At 43.1% G+C, this 18,432-nt stretch overlaps 3 protein-coding genes across 3 annotated transcripts in view; 1 reads left to right on the top strand and 2 right to left on the bottom strand.

Moving 5' to 3' along the window:
- Positions 1–352: 352 nt before the first annotated feature.
- LOC118774117 lies at positions 353–1,435 on the top strand (the record flags this gene model as incomplete). The annotated part of the gene is made up of 2 exons (XM_036523274.1): positions 353–449; positions 645–1,435. Coding segments are annotated over exons 1-2 (888 nt in total), but the record flags the coding sequence as incomplete, so codon positions are not given.
- Positions 1,436–5,876: 4,441 nt separating this feature from the next.
- On the bottom strand, positions 5,877–8,489 carry LOC118773962 (pinopsin-like). Its single transcript, XM_036523016.1, has 5 exons — positions 8,168–8,489; positions 7,344–7,526; positions 7,096–7,241; positions 6,571–6,810; positions 5,877–6,020 (listed from the first exon to the last, which is right to left on the bottom strand). The coding sequence occupies exons 1-5, from the start codon at positions 8,412–8,414 to the stop codon at positions 5,877–5,879; spliced, it is 960 nt and encodes a 319-aa protein (XP_036378909.1). The 5' UTR covers positions 8,415–8,489.
- A 5,305-nt stretch (positions 8,490–13,794) lies between these two features.
- LOC118774962 (double C2-like domain-containing protein beta) overlaps positions 13,795–18,432 on the bottom strand; it is an 81,775-nt gene continuing 77,137 nt past the window's right edge. Inside the window, exons 7-9 of the mRNA XM_036524601.1 lie at positions 17,257–17,338; positions 15,152–15,248; positions 13,795–14,056 (exon numbers count right to left, since the gene is read on the bottom strand). Coding sequence (XP_036380494.1) covers positions 13,920–14,056; positions 15,152–15,248; positions 17,257–17,338 — 316 coding nt within the window. The 3' untranslated portion in view covers positions 13,795–13,919. The remainder of the gene's footprint in view (positions 14,057–15,151; positions 15,249–17,256; positions 17,339–18,432) is intronic.

The raw sequence follows: 18,432 nt of genomic DNA on the forward strand, positions 1-18,432 counted from the left end.
GCGGGAAACAATGAGACGTGTGAATGGTAACGTAAGAACATGCTGGGGGGGCTAATGTCACACTGTCTCACCGCATTTCTACAGACACCCTTTGGCATCATTGTAGATTTTGAAAAGCTATTTAGGAGTCTTAAGTGAGGCTGACCAAGGAGTTCTTTCCACACTTGGAAAGGACTTGGATGTGAGTAACTTGTCTGTGGCGATGCAGCGTTGCGCTGGCATCGCACTGAAGTACCACGTTTTATTTTAACATCTTCCTCACATGGACCGAACTGTTCAGTCTGACAAAATGTGGTAAAACATACATTGTCCTGGGGATTTCGTCGCTGGCTTGTTGTGTTCTATTCACAGCATGATTGCACATTTGAAGACACTATTATCAAAGCTGTCTGAGATGGGCATCTCTGGAACTGCCCTCTCCTGGTTCACGTCCTACCTGACTGGTAGATTTTCCCAGATCTACTGGAAAGGCTCCACCTCTGCACCCACCCCCCTCACTACAGGAGTTCCACAGGGTTCAGTACTGGGACCCCTACTCTTCTCAATTTATATTAACTCTCTTGGCTCAGTTATCAAATCACATGGCTTCTCCTATCACTGCTATGCTGACGACATCCAACTCTTTTTCTCTTTCCCTCCCTCTACCCCCCAGGTCAACGAAAGACTCTCTGCATGCCTGGCTGACATCTCCAAATGGATGACATCCCACCACCTGAAGCTGAACCTCAGTAAAACGGAACTCCTCTTCATCCCAGCCGGCCCTCCCCCCCTGCATGACCTCTCCATCACCGTCGATGGCACCACAATACCATCCTCTCGGTCAGCAAAGAGCTTGGGCATCACCCTCGACAGTAACCTGGACTTCAAGGAGTACATTGCTCGCACGTCACGGGCCTGCCGATTCCTCCTCCACAACATCAGGAGGATTCGTCCGTTCCTGACAACATACGCGACGCAGCTCCTTATCCAGGCCACAGTTCTCCCTCGACTGGACTACTGCAACGCTCTCCTTGCAGGTCTCCCAGCATGCACCACCCAGCCTCTCCAGCTCATCCAGAATGCAGCTGCCCGACTGATCTTCAACCTCCCCAAATTCTCCCATGTTACTCCCCTGCTGAAATCCCTCCACTGGCTTCCTGTCGCTGCCAGGATCAGATTCAAGACCCTGACCCTCGCCTTCTCTGCAATCAACAGGACAGCCCCTGCCTACCTCCAAGAACTCATCCAGCCCTACACACCAGCCCGACCCCTGCGCTCAGCAGCAACTGGACGCCTCGCTCCTTGCATGGTCAAGGCAGGAGGTGCTCGTTCTGCCGGACATCGGCGTTTCACCTACATCGCTCCCCAGTGGTGGAATGAACTCCCGGTCTCGCTATGGACAGCTTCTTCACCCCAGTCCTTCAGACGGGGCCTGAAGACACACCTCTTCAGACTCTACCTGGACTGACCCAGCACACAATTGCTGCCCCCCCGCCCATCAGTGCTGTCGTAAATTGCTGTGCTTTTTAAATTGTGCTTTTAAATTGTCTCTTGTTGCCGCCTTTACCCTGACACTCATTGCGCCATTTGAAGTTGTCGAAGTCCGCCATTTGAAAGTGTATCGTATTAGTTGCCCTATAGGCTGTAATTGTACAAATCTGATAGTACTGTGTCCTCAAACAGACGCTGCTCTCAGCTGAGAACTGTCTCATTGTGGAACTGTACACATCCTGTCCCCGTACTGTCGCTATACTTGCTGTATGCACTTTTGTAAGTCGCTTTGGATAAAAGCGTCTGCTAAATAAATAAATGTAAATGTAAGTGACATTTGCTGAATCAGTGCGGACATTTTCTGTGTACAAATTGAAATGCCGGCTTTCAACCATTTAACGAGAAAAGTGCATGTCCCTTTACATCACGTCGGTTCATTCAATCCGTCATTAAGGTCTGCACATTGGTGTGACTTTCACTATTCTCATTTTGAGTGGCTGGGTAGGGTATACTGCATCTGAGACATTAACAGTGGAAGCAGGTAATGTACCTGGCGGTGGACCACTGCAGCCTGTAGGGTTATAGGGAAAAGGCACGTACAGTACCTGTTCACGTACCCCTGTCATAGATGTTGGGTGAGACAATCAACGCACCTGTGGGGACTGCTTAACGCACTGATAATTAAATCGTAATCTGTGTATCACGTGTCCGGATTTAAATGAGACTGTTTTATGTGTTCTCTAAAGTATTGCTGTGGAGTATCAAATTGATGTGATGTCCCTGTTTGAGAGGTGGTATGTTCCAGTCGGGGTTAACCTGTAAGGTGAGAGTTGGGCCCTGAGAGTGCAATAGTTTTTGTGTAGTTTTTGTAGTTTTTGTGTGTGTTGTTGTTCTTGCTGACCATTATTAGTCTGATTTGACACCATGTGTATCAGTTTGTATGTACGCCCCCCCCCACTGTATGTATATATAAACACCAGCATTGCACCATATTTTGGACTCCTCCCTTGGCTGTGTGGGACCCACTATCTTGTGACACTGCCTAAAATGTACAGCTCTTCAGAATTTTTCTCACATTCTTAAGAACAATGTACAATAGAGGCAAGGCAACTAACTGTGCATTTTTTTGCTATTGTCTGTCAATCACTTAAACCAAATCCTTCATGACAGAGTTTATTGATTTTTCTTCAGTGGTACTTGTGTGCTGTACTTGGAGGAAGCAATCTTCATGCTGATGGTGTTTCTGATTTGCTAGGTGTCTTTTGCAGTGTTCCTTTTCTTTGTTCCGCATATTGCAACAACCCATCTATCCTAGGTCATAGATGTAGATGTTATTTTTTTGCGTGACTGCTTCAGTCGTCTTGGAAATAAGGATATTACAGTCAAACACCACCTTGGAATTATCTTGGATGTACAGCTGCCCATGCCTTCTAAAAGTACAACTTGCTGTGCAGCCTCACAATATGACTTTCTCTGCTGCTGACAGCCTTTTAAATGTGTTTCTTGCTCCCCATCCCGATCAAATTCAATGACTTTCCAGCTGGCTTTCATTTTGTTTAGCTCCCTTTGTCGATTGATTGTATAGCTCCACTTAAACCAAATCAGTTTCTCTACTGGAAAGTACCCCCAGGTAATTTGGCAAAATTTGTCATAATGGAGAAAAGGAAATGGAGGGCCTTTAAATTACATACATTACTGTCTTAATGAAAGACTGGTTGCTGAAATTTAATGATGCTGTCAAAAATGCCACATCTTAGCTCTCTCCCACTCTCAGCTCAGCATATAGTACCTACTCCAGAATCCTTTCAATAGCTGTGACAATAAAATAAATCTCTCACCATATACAAACCTTAACTCTTCACCTGTCTTAAGTAAGGTATTTTCAACTAGTGAGACAGCTAGGTTCAGAGCTCAGATTCCACTTCGTGATCTAAGTATGTGACAGTTTGTGGTAATATCCCAGAATTTGAATACTATGATCATTAGACTGATGAGTGAACTGACACTGATGAATATGAACCCTTCATCTTTTTCTCTTGGTTGTCGTATCACAGTGCTGCTCAAGAGCTCAGAATTGTGTCTAATGATACTCTTCATAGTTCAAAGCTCTGGTGTTACTGGGACTGTCCTTTAAAATCAGCTATACTTTGCTCCCTTCTCTAGGATCCTGATATTGACTCTTCCACTCTTGGTTTTAGAAAGTTCTGTTCTGTCACTGTTATTATAGCTCCAAAACTGACCCTATTAAAGTAACAGATATGATGCTAATCTATGGTGACTTTAACAAACTCTACATGAATTCATCTCCACTTAGATACCATTGATCAATCTATTAACTAATTATCAGAGTGAGTGTTTTGGTTGCAATGTATGAGGTTGGTTTAGTTTCAATTTGCCTGACAGTTTTGGCCTCGGTTGATAAATATTTGTTCTTTGTGCTCTCTAATGTCTGTGTAATGAACACTTGAGAGAAAATATGTGCTTTCACGAACATTGGACATTATTCATTTATTAAAGGAAAAGAAAGGAAAAACAAACATGCATAGTGATAGATTTTTTTATGGAAAGTTGAAGTGTGAAAATAAATATTCAAAATAAAATGCAATTACTCAAATCTGTGTCACTCATCATCTGAGACTGTTACTTTTAAAATGTTCACAGAACACTAGAGAAACCATCAACATATTTGGGTCACACCAACACATATATGGTATCATAGATTATGTGCACATAATGTAATGAATACTACCTTAAATTCTGCACTATAGGCATAATATGATGAATTAAGTCCTCATATCGTTTTGAGCAACCTCTTGGCCTCAATACATTGCTTATTTACTATAGGATATTAGCTGTGTGATTCTTTTAGAAGGTCCAGTTGGTATTTGTAATTTAATTCAGTAACCTTGATGTATGTCTGATGTCTGATGCACTCAAATCTTACTGCTCATAAAAAATAATAAAATAATGAAAATAACAGATTTATGGCTGCTTTTCCATGCTCAGCAATTAAAGAGAACCATCTTTGGCTGGTATCTATGGATTTTTTTCAAGGTCCTGTGACATAATTACTTTAAGTGAGCTCTCATTTTCTTGTTTAATAAAATCAAAGTCATAAAGCCTGTCAGATATGAAGAGAGTCCTCTGCTATAAAGATCCAACACCCTCATCTAACAAAGCATAGCTCAGTGTTCTCTTTCGCAGACAGGTGGTATACTCTCCAGGATATATCTCAGGGTGGTCTTTAAATCATAGCTTCCTGGATGGGCAGCCTGTGAAAACACTCGCCAGAAATTGCTTGCGGCAGTGTTTATTTTGCATGAACACTCTGCACTAAATAGAGATATGGATTAGTTGTGTATGACACAAATTGAAATATTTGTTTTTGTCGATTCAAAGGTTAATATGCCAGGGAGATTATACCCCTAAATATGACAATGGAGCAGCAATTACTGTTTCCTGCTTCCATCATCATTTGTATTCTGGTTTTGTATTTAATCAGAATCCAGTAATTCTCCCCAGCATTCTTTTTAGTGCAATATTTTGGAGGTGTGATTATTCATCTAATACAGCAGGAGCTTACATCGCTGACTCTGACACTCGACGCTCGACACTTGACAACTGATGTTTTGCCCAAAGATTTCATTATCTTTCTTTCATTTCTAGCCAGTCATGCGAGGTCATGCTCCGTGTTAAAAATTCAACCGTTCTTGTGGTACTGAGGGAGCTGATGTAAACAAGCTCACCTTTTAATGATCTGCAATCAGACACAAAAACAGTGTGACTCATTCTCCAAAAGAAAGTTTTTTGATCACAGATTGCTGTAGGTGTTTATACACCAATGCCATTTACCCCACAGACAGAGATGACAATGCACATGGCTAAGGGGCACCAAAGGGTTCTATGCGAAAATAAAGCCCGGGAAGAGCATTTCATTTGATACACCAAAGAACAGCCTTGCAAAGGTTTCATTTGGTGTCTGCCTGATACAAAAACTCTTTCTTTGAAACATACATACATAAATAATCTTTTCAATGCCAGTGGAATTTCTCCCAGAAGACAAATTAAATTGAATATCGATCCAAGATGACATAACTATAAGGTAAATAGCTGGTTATTTTTCAGAGAAGAGGCCTTTGTGGCCTTTAAGTCTCATAAGGGAACATGGTTTCATCAGCTTTTTCTAAGTCAAATTTTGCTACATGGGACCATGATACAGCATAATATGTAATTGACCGTTGGAATAGCTTTTAGGTTTTACTGACATGCACCTGAGAATATTACTGTCCTTACGGGTTGGAATCGGTGTTGGTTGTGAATGGTGCTACAACTTGCAAGCCCCCATCCCAGGGGCTGTTCTGGAGCAGATGAAGTCCTTCAGTAGGTGGCCATTTTGATTTTGTGCACTAGGCTGGGCTGACCTTGCTAGCACCTGCTGAGATTGAAGAGACTTCAGTCTTGCCAGTAGAGGACCCCGATGTTGAGGTGTCCTCCACCGTCCCAAAAGGATTGCGCCCACAGCACATCATTGTCAGCATGCAGTTTCGAAACTGTCACGACAGGTACAAGATACAAGTGAAAGTTACTAGCCAAAAATGAACCAGAAGATGGAGAACAGCATGTGAAATACAATATGAACTTGAATTACCTTACCACACTTTGGGATGAAATTAATAAGAAAGGAAATTCAGTAATAATCTCCATAACAATTAACAGAAGCTTTTGGGAACCAAAATGACAAAAAGCATTTCTAATCAGGATTGCTAAGAGGCAAAGAATCATTGTAGATTGCAAGACCACCGTGGGAGAACAATTGTCATAATGCCAAAATCCCTTTAATACCCTTTTGAATCGTAAAAAATAACATAATGAGAGCATTAACAATAAACAGTTAGCTTTTGAAGGCTTATCCCCTATAATACATGTTAGCCCTATTTCTGTCATATACAATACAATTCTGAAGTGCATCCAAGTATATATGATTAAACAACAGATACAGAATTAGGTCCAATAGAGAACCAAAACAGTAGATAGAGCTGTGTGAAATAGCATTAGATTGACTGCTGCAATCTAGTAATTGCACATCTGTGAGTTCAGTACCTGCTTGTTCATGAAGACATAGATGATGGGGTTGTAAATGGTGGCTGTCTTGGAAAAGTAAGCAGGCATGGAGGCCAGCGTAGGGCTGATCTTTATGTCCTTGTCGATGGCCACCACTAAGGCAAAGGTGGTGTAAGGGCACCAGCAGATAAGGAAGGCCAGCACCATGGCGATCACCATGCGGGTCACCTCTCTCTCCGCCCGCTGGGTGGTCTCCGACTCCTTCTGTTGAGCTGCTATCTGGGAGAGTGGAGATGCCCATGAAAATTAGAATAAAACTCTTTCACACCCATTTAGATGTTCAGTGTGTGTGGAGATTCAGCACTATCTGCCACTGATAAAATCTGACACTTTGCCAAACCGTGCATACTAAAACAAGTTATCACTGGAATTCATATGGTGGACTAATCATTCAGGGCTCTCCAACTCTAAAGCATGGCATGTATTTTATTTAGTCAAACTTCTGTCCTTGGCTAAACCTTTATCTTTTCAACATGCTTTGATAGGGTGAGGGGGAGCACTCACTGCTCTGAGCGTAAACACCAGGGTGGTATAGGAGAAGATGATAATGCTGAGAGGCATGAGAAAGCAGGTGATATAGAGCATCATGATGTAAGAGTTGTTGTTGGCACCACCTGTGTACCAGTTTGGTCCACAGGATGTCCTTAGTCCTGCAGAGATGCAAAACATTTGTTATATGTGGAATACTCCTTCGGTGAGGTATAGAATTTGAATGTGCATCTCAAAAACAATCATTTTGTTTCTTGTTTTACCTTCTGGAACATAGCTGCACCATCCAAAAAGTGGTGGAGCGGTCCAGATGAGGGACCACACCCATGTAAAAAGGCATCCAATCACAGCGTGCCTTTGCTGGAAACGGAAGTCCCCCATTGGCTTGCAGACAACAATGTAACGCTCAAAAGCCAAGATAGCTAGTGACCAGAGACCAACGATACCTGAAAAATGACTGCACATGTTACACACTTTACAACTTAAGATAAATCATTATATATGTGATTCCAGATGTGATGTTTTGTTCATAATGCACCTTTGCAAATTTTAAAAATAAAAATTCTGTTACACAGAACATAACAGAAAAACACTTGAGAACCAGTTTGATGGAAATGCTAGGCGAACATCAAATGTTAGCAACAATAGTGTAAGCAGATTACTGCAGACCTTAAACAGTAGCAAGATACGAAGAGAACCATGTTCCTATATCTCACCATCAAAAAATGTACCCATTGCTATTATGAAGGTGATTTTGTGCCTTTCTTAGTCACCCTACAATTTGTTACATTTTGTGTCATACTCAGAAGGCATCATTTCAATGCTCATACATCAATGCGCTTATCATGGGGATGAACACTGAGGAAGGCATTTAAGATCAAACACATCTGAGAAACCATTCAAACTATATGCACAAAATAAAAAAGAAACAAAAAGATGACATGTCTAAACAGTGTGTGACAAGCTTTACTAGACTACAAATACTCTCACTCTAGATTTAAGTACCCCACAAAGTCTCATTGAAAATGTTGTGAGTTTCATCCTTTGAGCATGCCATTCTCTCTCTCCTATCGTGAGGATGACCTACCAGTGAGGGAGACCATGAAGCCTTCAAACTCGCACACGGACTTGCCGAAGATGAAGTAGCCGTTGATGTTGTTGGAGAAGCTGACCGTGCTGCCGCAGAACGTGACCAGGAGGTCGGCTATGGCCAGGTTGACCAGGATGTAATTGAGCGGCGACCGTAGCTTCTTGTACTGCAGCGAGACCAGGATGACCAGGCCATTGACGAAGGATGCCAGCACCACCACCATGCCCATCAGGACGGCCACCATCAGGTAGGTGGTGCGAGGGGCCTGATGGGGCCACTGCGGGCCATCGAAGGGGCCTGGAGTGCTGTTCACCACAGGGGGCGCCATGGAGCTAATATTGAGGACCCTGTGCATGTGAACGGATGGAGGGAGAGCGAGAGAGAGGCAGCGGCAGCACCTAAAAGCATACAGTGGGTGAGTGACGGCAAAGAAGCCCCCTTATATAGGGGCTAGAGAATTACTCTTGACGAAGTCATATCCCTCCCCTTGTCTTAACCAACGCGGGGGGTGTCTTACCAAACCAGAAATACATGCAATCTGTGTTGATCTGGCATTATCAGTTGTTTGTGGGGTGGTAATCCTAAAGAGCTTACTGCCCCCCATAGACCAGTCAATATAATGCTAAAAACATTGGCAGGGTCCTGAAGCAGGGTAAGATTCATGGGGCAGATATGTGGAACAGGTCAAGGCTGGGGATGAGCAAATGGAAACACAAGGGAAATGCCTAAAGTAATGCCTCTCTTCAGTGTGATATAGTGGTAAGAAGCAGAAGGCTTGTAACCCCAAGGCTGCTATTTTAATTCCCAGGTGGGGCAATGCTGTTGTGCCCTTAGAAAAGGTACTTAATCTGAAATGCCACTGTAAATACCCCAGCAACATTAAAGGAATATCGTGTTAAAACCATAGGCTTTGCAAGCTGTTGTGAGTAATAGTGTCTACTGAGCAAAAATGTAATGTAGTGTAACGTAAATAACCCTTCACTAACGCTAAGATGGCAAGTGCCTACCTAATATACGCATAACTCACTGCTCTCTTTGACCATAACCCTGAGACGTTTCTCCCTGAGAGACTTCTTCATTCATAACTGTAACCTCTGCATCTTCCCTCCACTTCTCAGTAAATTGTTCAACAGAGAAAATATTCTGAAGGGAAATGGTTTAATATGATTATTCAACACAGCCTGGAGCCAAGAGAGAGATCTTTCCATGTGAAAATGTGAGGTGTGCGGCAGACATACTTCTCAAACATTTACAGTCCTGGCAGGTGGCATCAGCAGTGTTGTTAATCAATGTTACCCGACTCATGCATTGGGGTCAAGTCCTTAAAATTTCCTTTGTTAAAAATGTGTGTGCTGAGAGAAGTCTGAATAGTTGACTGAACATCAACAACAGCCATTCTAGCAATGCCCATAGCCCTGGCAAGTCAAAGCAAATCTCTGTTGTCAGAGTGAGGATTAGGTCTCTCTTCAGTCTAACCACAACACAATTTGTCCCTACATGAACTACAGATAACCAACATGAACAAGTTTTGCATTCTTTTAAAATAACTTTTTTTTGTCAATTTCAGCAACAGCTGCATCCACACCATTGTGTAAGAATGGATTGGAATGTGTCACTGAGATAAAGCACAGAGTGGTTAGCCTGAACAGGGGCCAGAATCTGTCACTCGGATAAAGCACTGAGTGGTTGGACTGAACAGAGGCCAAAAAGACTGGGGAGATAAGTTCAGAGCCTGGAGGGGTCCTGGAGATCAGCAAAACTTTTTAATCTGAGATGAATGTGTGCGCTCCCTGGATGATTATGAAGTGACAGCCGCCGTGCTAAACCACGATAATCCAGTTAAGACAAGAGGATTGATCGTACAAAACAGCCACTTTTAAACAAGCTCATGGAGTGGGATTTCATTAACTCTGATGGCCAGGTTGGGTAAGGGGCGATGCAGGAGGACTGGGCAGGAGGCACCAATTGACTCACATTCCTCTCCATAACACTGGCATGGACACCCCCTAACCTGCTCATGATTTCACTATTCCAGGGCAGACGAATAATAGGCATACTCTCATGCCTTGAGCTGCCTTTTAACATTCCATTCACCTTAGTCAAATATGAACATTTAGCTCTTCTTGTACTGTGGATTGATTCAAATGCCATAAAAATGACTGCTATGTTCACATACTTGAAATAAAACTTGCCACGGTTGGTTCTCTACTTTATTGAATGTGGGTTTCCAGTTTTATACATACAAATAGCACACCATTCGCCATAGTAAAAAACACACTTTGGATATAATACTCAAACATTTTCAAAAAAGGACCAAATAAAACAAAACAAAGCAAAATTCCGGTTTCTGATAGTGCACGTGTTCACTTTAGGTTACTTTTTGACATTTCACAGCAGAGCTTGAATAATATATAAATAAACTTAATCTGTGCACCAATCCACTTGTGCTTGAGAAAAAATAAATTCATATAAATACTGAAACATCTTAATGCACAAAACCTCTTTACACTGTGAAGGAAAGTATTAATCACATCTGTTATGCAAAGCAGAAATAACGCATTAACAATAAGCACATTAAATAAGAAAAAGCAACATTCCAGATTATTTTTCAGAACCTAAATAAAACGGCAAAAGATTTGTAGGTTGCGTATTCGGACAGCCTGCTACAGCTGCTGTTACTGAGTGCTTCCTTTTTTGTTCAGATGGATTCAATGAGTAAGCAAAATCGATCCTTTTGACCCGATCCATTTAGTTCTATTCCTGATGCATCAGGTAAACAAAGCCTAAAGAGCCATCTTTGCTTTTGCGAAATATTTTCTCTGAAATATCGTGGCTCTGGCCTAATTTCTATTCATCTTGTGTATCTGAATTCAAATGTCATGATGCTTACTTCAAGTCAGCACATGTGGACCTGAACCTGATGAGGAAAAAAAAAAAACTAAAAAAACTTCAAAACATGAAAGCACAAAAAACATCCAATATGCCTCTATGATAAAAAGAAACTTTTAATCTTAAAAAAGCCACGTGTGGGTCATAAGCGATCATAAGCTGTGAATTCCAGCCTGATGGTAGATTGGCATGTCTGTCACCAGAACCTCCAGCCGTCCCTGCACAGCCCTCTTGGCCAGGCTCCTACCAGAAACCGGGATCTGCCCTGTTTTCTTTTCTTTTTTTTTTTTTTTTACAGGACAGCCTTTCACCTCAGCCTTGCACCTCTGCCATCACCATCACACAGCGCAACCACACACTGGCGACGTGTCATCAAGTGGGAAGTACTCACAGGTCAAACTACAATATCGGACGTTAACGTACAGGAATATAAATGTGTATCATTTAGATATTAAAAGCTAATATTGATCTAGGGAACTCTGTAAAGTGAGCGGTGCAAAAAACACACAGTTACAAAAGAAAAGGCACGATAATTCGGCCATTCGGTGCAAGAGTAAGGTGAAACACTGGTAAACATTTTCTTTTTTTTTAATCCTGTTTTGGAGAACCACCAGAATATGCAAACAATCGCCTGAGTGTTAAAAAACAAAACAGAGACAGATTTTTTTTTTTTTTTGACACATGCAGTCACATCTCCAGTCAATACAGCAGCCTGACGGGCAATGCGATAGCGTTCAGAGGTACAAAAAGTTTGTCTGAGAAGAAAGACTGACATTCTTGTAGCATCCAGAGTAGTTTTTTTTTTCTTCACAGAAAAAAACAGCAGTATCAAACATTTAGCAAAGTCAGTTCATGACAAACCGAGAACATCCGCATGCATTTTTTTTTTCATAAATATAGAGGTTGAGTACAAAGGCAAACAGATTGCAAAAAATGTCACAAGTGTGGCAGCGAGAGAGAGAGAGAGAGGGAGCGAGAGAGAGACCCTGCCTAAGTGAGCTGGCTTGAATGACATCTCCTGCTGGATGTAAGTGGGACTGATGGAGGTGGTTGTGGGCTGGGTGGAGTCCTTGACCATAGTGATAGGCAGGGGAGAAGAGGTGGAGCTACTGACATGTCTGCTTAAAAATATCCACCTCAAAAGTACAGTCTCACCTACCACAGTCCTGGTGTGAGATAGCAGAGGTAACTGAAAGAGCTCCTAAAGAATTCACTTACAAAATTCATAATACAAATAAATAGAAATCATGGGACTAAAAAATTCCAATAACAGCTATGACTTCACATTCCAAAAAGATTCCAATTGTCATCCTAGTGTCAGGGTTCATAGAGTATGACATTCTTCTCTGTATTAAATTACCACATACCTTAAAGGCTGTTGTATATTCCAGCCATAAACCACAGCACTTACATGAAAATATGATGTGATCTTGTCTTGATTATTAAAATCTGGGAAATAATTTAGGGCTTATCTGAGGGCAATGCCGAAGCTTAAATGCGTTACTTAAAGACCTTGTCTTCAACGTCTCTCTTAAATGTACTCTTGGAAAGGATGAAACAAACAAAATCATATTTTGGTTTCTAACAATTGCTTGAGACTGCAGGGCATGTAGTTTCTGAGCATCACATGAAGCCATTAAGGTTTCTTATACATTTTAAAAGGTCAGTCACACATTTGCCTATACTGTACTACATACTTAAATGTCGCCCTGCTTGTTATCAAACCCTGAAATGGCTGACTGAACTGTGTACTCGGTGTCTGCCTCATACAGCACTTAGGTGCACATTCTCAGAGGTTTCCCCCTGGAGTAAGGGATCTCTGATCTCTGTACATTCACTTGATAAACTGACTGGGATGTTTTACATGATGCACTACACAGAAAATAAACAAAGATAAACAATAAATACACTACAACAATAGAGCTTAAAAGCTATAAAAGCATCGTAAAGTCTTACTTCAGAATGTTTGACCACCAATCAGGGTGTGTGTGTGTGTGTGTGTGTGTATGAGTGTTATCTTGGGCAGACCACAAAGGAGTGTTGGCTGACATTCCACTATGCCTTGCGTGCATAGCTGTGGGTTTAGGCCATCACTGTGTTTTGATAACCTCCTGATTCCACCTACAATATTATTTACCTGTCAACATTTCAGAAAGATTTATTGAAAAACTTCTACTGCATTCTTAGACATGTTCTCATTTGTGTTTAAAAGCCTCTGTGATTTTGTTTGGTTCACAAATATACATCATTTTTCAGTCTTTATTTCTGTTACTGCAGATGGAAACAATAAATGCATACAAGCTCAGAGCCAGGCAAAGAATCACTTGCTCACTCTTCATTACTTTGGATGCGTACCTACTGGATACTTTAAAGCTGAATGTCAGGGCTCCACTTCACTCATTGACGTGGGGGATTGTGCACTGTGGGATTTGAAAAATACTGATATTCTTTGCACGCATGGCATTGTGGGATACACTGCCAACCTCCTCTGGTCAAATGGCAAATTTTTATGATTTAGAACAACACTGGGGAACCACATCAACTATATGCCATTCGACAGCATACCTTGCAATTTTTAACAGGGAGAGGAAAACAGCTTCTTGAGTCAGAACAGAGGGACAGACCCATAGCCTTGATAGACCCACAAGCTACATCACAGTATCAAGTAGAACCCGTAAGAGCTCAACACCAACGAAAGGTAGAGAGAAAACCTTGGGAATGTGAAATGAGGCAGGTCTGGTGCCCGCCTCCAAACTGAGAAATTGCAGGAGAGTATCTGTCAATCAAGGCTGGGCCACACCCAGGTCAGGTAGGAGGGGCTTTTAGCCACAAAGGTGGGGATAGGGTTGGGGCTGGGTCTTCAGTCGCTGAACACAGATCCAGGCAGTTCATTGGTCAGCGTGTGCCAGCGCTCGATTTTCTTGTCCTTATTTTTGAGACAGTCGAACCAGTGTTTCAGCCTCTCCCCATTGGCATTAATCCCGAGGGAAACTCCACCTGCGGGGGACAGGGAGAGGGAAGACTCATCAATACATGAAGACACGATGATGTGGAAACATGAGATAAGAAAGATCAAATGTGGAGTTTTTGCTTCGGAGGAAGCAACTGACCCCTGAACCGGGGTTTACGATACACTATATATTTCATCTTATATTTTCTAGACCAGTGTGCTGGAAGGAGTCAGTGGACTGGAGAGGGTGCAATCAGTTGGCTGCACGATTATGTCTAGTAAGCTTAGAATAACCCTCCAACCTCTACCCCCAGGGGAATGGTGCACTCAATCCTTTCTGCCCCTTTACTTTCATTAATTGAGTTTTCCTAATGCCACAGTCTGCCGCATATGACGAGTCTCCACCCTGGAGAGATGCAGTGCTGGGCTTCGGCTCCAGATAAAATGAGCACATCCATACGCAGAGGCTCTCTGGGCTGTGTCGTGTTTAAACTCCACATGTCCTTAAAGGGGAACGTACAGAGAGACAGCCCAACACGTCTTGTGTGGTTGGGAATGAGTGAAATTGCCTGTACATGAAAGATGAAGGTTTTTTTTTTCTTATTTGCTCTGATCACACTTTCTCTTTAATTAAGCAGCCAGTGCTGTCCCCCCGGCTGTCTGGCAGAGGACAGTGTGTCAGCGGCCTGTCACTGACAGCCAGCCAGCAGGTGCTTGCCTGGAGAAGTGTCCTGATGGGAGGTTGCAAGTCATCGACCCAGGCCTGGACCAGGTCAGAGCAGCGGGACAGATGGAAGCTGCCTGTGGGCTCAGGGTGTTGTAAACAGAGTCCCCAGGAGAACATTGCTTCCATTAGAGGAAGCAGACAAGCACCAGCAGGGAAAGGAAACCTCACTAGACTGTCTCACTGAGCTGCTAGCTCCTGACTGCTTTCCACAAAGACAATAGAAAAAGATGCACCTGCACCAGTTGGTGGACTGCTTCTGCTTTGTAGATGGCCTTTCAATGAAACATTATGGTTTTCAGTGGCTGTGCTCACACATATAAGCACACATTTGGTGCAATTACTTTTCTCAGGCTGGCTTAAGGCTACACACAGACAGGTGCAAAGAAACACAACAGACACCCGAGAGCGGGCCCACCTATGAAATCGTTGGACTTTCCGATGTCATAATCCCACACCGTTACCTCCAGGGTCTTCTTGCTGAGCTCGGCATATTTGATTTCGTAGAAGAACTCCTGCAGGGGGGAGGACATCAGTCAACAAATAAGAGTCAGTTCAGATGGTGGAGTTAATGGTATAGACTTCCTGTAAATGGTTCATGTTGCCAACAAACAAATGAAAAAAAAAAAAAAAAACACTAAGCAAAACAACTGAAGCATTGCATCACAGTTTGCTACTGATTGCATTTAGGTAAATACAAAGACTCATTTCTGCCAAACAAGTGTTGTGTTGATATAGCCTGATTACATAAACACAATCCTAGAGCTGGCTGAGTGCCGCCTGTTCAGCCATTCCCTGGATTCTGACCCACAGCTAATGGCTGAGGGCTTATGAGGACAAAATCCATAACGGCTCTTATGTGGTATTAGTATTTTGTACTATATGCTTGGACAGTTAAGTGAAATGTCCCATTGATGTCTCCACTGTGAGGTTTGTAATCTACCGCAGAAAGGCCAACATGTAATGGTGGAAAAATAAAAGCAGAAAGAGGGAAATGTCAAAGAAAATGTCATTTAAAATGTACAGGCTCCTTTGAGAGAAGACGTCCATTAAGACACAGGTGGGCGCCCTGGCGAATGGTGCTCAACGCTGCAGGTGACCGAGCTGAGAGACTCCCTCCAGAGTAAAAGTGTAGCGAAGATCCCTTTCAAACAGCAGCTCGATCATGGCTATCCGTTTTTGTCCTCTGAAAGGCACCTGCATGTCTGCCTTGCATCTAGGCATGCTATACAGAATAATGAACAGCCCTCACAGACAGACTGGGGGAACAGACTGTCCGCCCTCTCTCAAATGGGATGAGAGAAACAGATACCCTCCTGTCCCTTATTTATGGGACAGGCGAAGAAGATCTGTCTCCCGTTAGAGATGGGACCAATGGAACAGACCTCAGCCTTCTCTTGGAAATGGGACCAGTGGAAAAGACCCCCTGCGTTCTCTCTGAGATGGGACCAGGGGAACAGACCCCCTGCGTTCTCTCTGAGATGGGACCAGGGGAACAGACCCCCTGCCTTCTCTCTGAGGTAGGACCAGGGGAACAGACCCCCTGCCTTCTCTCAGATGGGACCAGGGGAACAGACCCCCTGCCTTCTCTCTGAGGTAGGACCAGGGGAACAGACCCCCTGCCTTCTCTGAATGGGACATGCAAAAGCTCCAGGCAGCATGGGAGGAGTGACAAATGAGGTATCCTCCTGACACCACTTTAGGACAGTCTGTGTTGCAGACAAAAACCTCACATAGCTGGAAACTTCAGATACATTGCAATGCCCAATTTCACCTTCCACTAACCCCACAGAAAGCATTAGATTAACACATCTAATACAGTCTGCCTCGCCTTTCTGTTACTAATTTCCTCTGCAAGTGTGTAGTGCTTGGTGTCTTGGAACATACACTGTCACCTGATTTAATTTTCATTGACTCAGGGATTTTTTTTTTTTAATCCCAGATGTCTTGAAATCACCGAAAAGCTCCAAGTGAATGTTTGTGTCAAATGATAGCTGCAAGGTCGGGTGCTGACCATTTTTCAGAGAAATGCCCTCAGTTTTCAGGGAACTGTCCCGGCGGTCCTGTGTCAGGAGATGTGGCAGAGCCGGGAGCCGTGCCAGTGTGCAGGTGGATTAGTCACAGAGCTGCTGCTGCAGCACCCGGAGACAGGCCCCGGCCAAACAGGCCTTGCAGAGAAACAGGCAGTAAACAGCACCGTGGCTGGACCTCAGCCTGTGGGGAGCACAGGCGCGTCTCACTGCCTCTGGCCAGGCAAGCTCCAAGGGTATTTTGGGAAAAGTGAGGTTAAAAGAGAATTAAAAGGAGAGTTAAAAGGAATTCCTTTTGAATGACCTGGTGATTTAGTGGTCTGGCTGGCTGTAACAGTCGGAAATCCTGTATCACCGCTGTCTGTCCTGAGGGATCAGGGCTGGGCAGACCCACAAGGACACGTGTCTCAGAGATACAGTATTATATGAGCACAGACGGAGATGGAGGGAGGGAGAGACAGACAGGTGTGAAGAGAGAGAGGGTAAACCCTACCTCGTTAAATTCTGGGTTGAGGGTCTTTTTCTTGACAGCAGTCTTGTGCTTCGACTTTTTGTTTTCATCAGGCTTCAGGTATCTGTAGACACACAAAGCGCAGGTGAGTCAAAGGTGTATCTTTGAATTGCCTTGAGCCATAGCTTCATTATAAAATATGTTAATCGTTTTGATCAGTGACCTGAAGTTATCAGACTTGTGTCTACACACATACACAGCAACTCCAAGGCCTTCCCATTCAAATTGATGTTAAGTTCCAAGGACCACATAGCTGGCTGCTGTTGCGATTTAAGAAGGGTGAGACTAGATTATATTATCGTGACCTGCTTGCAAGTGTGCACTCTGAATTTGAGGAGAGCTGAAACTTCTGTTTGGAAACACAGTGCCAGATGAAGCCATTATTGATGACAGGTTGAAACTGAATATGACAACAAAGCCAGCCACACTCCACAGTGAGAATCCAAACAGATGCGAGCTAAGAAATGTAACATCTATGTCTGGCTGCATTCTTCATTCAGTGTGAGATGCCTCAAGCAAAACAAAGCAAGCAGCTTCATGGCATTTTCACTTTCATGTCCAACAGGGGGCAGTGCAGCACCATAACCATTTTCAGGGCTCTGTTTGGAGCATTCTACAGGTAAACAAACGGAGCAATTTCAGCTTGCAGGATTCATATCTTTGAACTGTATTGTCAGAGCAAATCCACATAATCAATTATGTTTCACTTGTAAGAACTGTTGGATATATAGGCACTCTAACCTGTATGCCACCATGTCACTCTACGGCTGCATTTGCCAAGCAAAGCATATATTTTAGTCATGACTGAAAACCTGCAACAGCATTGAAGAAAGTGACAGACAGCAACAGATCTGTGAACACCTCTTTTCATTTACTGGAGTATATCTGGATGTGTTGCAACAAGCTCACATCATTCAAACTGAAAGAATGCATGAAGCGTACATTTCAAATGTCTGCAGTTGCGTGCAAGGAAATAGATTTGACTATATGGCACAATTTTAAATTATAAACCTCAAAACTACCCTAGCCATACCCAAGACTAATGCATAATGTGTATTAGCCTGAACTACACCACATCAGGTCGGCACAACTATGAAAGTGATGAAGGTACAATACTGCCTGACCTGGGGCAGAAGAGCAGACACTCAATCTAAGGAA

The sequence above is a fragment of the Megalops cyprinoides genome, chromosome 3, assembly GCF_013368585.1.
Source record: "Megalops cyprinoides isolate fMegCyp1 chromosome 3, fMegCyp1.pri, whole genome shotgun sequence".
Classification (NCBI taxonomy): domain Eukaryota; kingdom Metazoa; phylum Chordata; class Actinopteri; order Elopiformes; family Megalopidae; genus Megalops; species Megalops cyprinoides.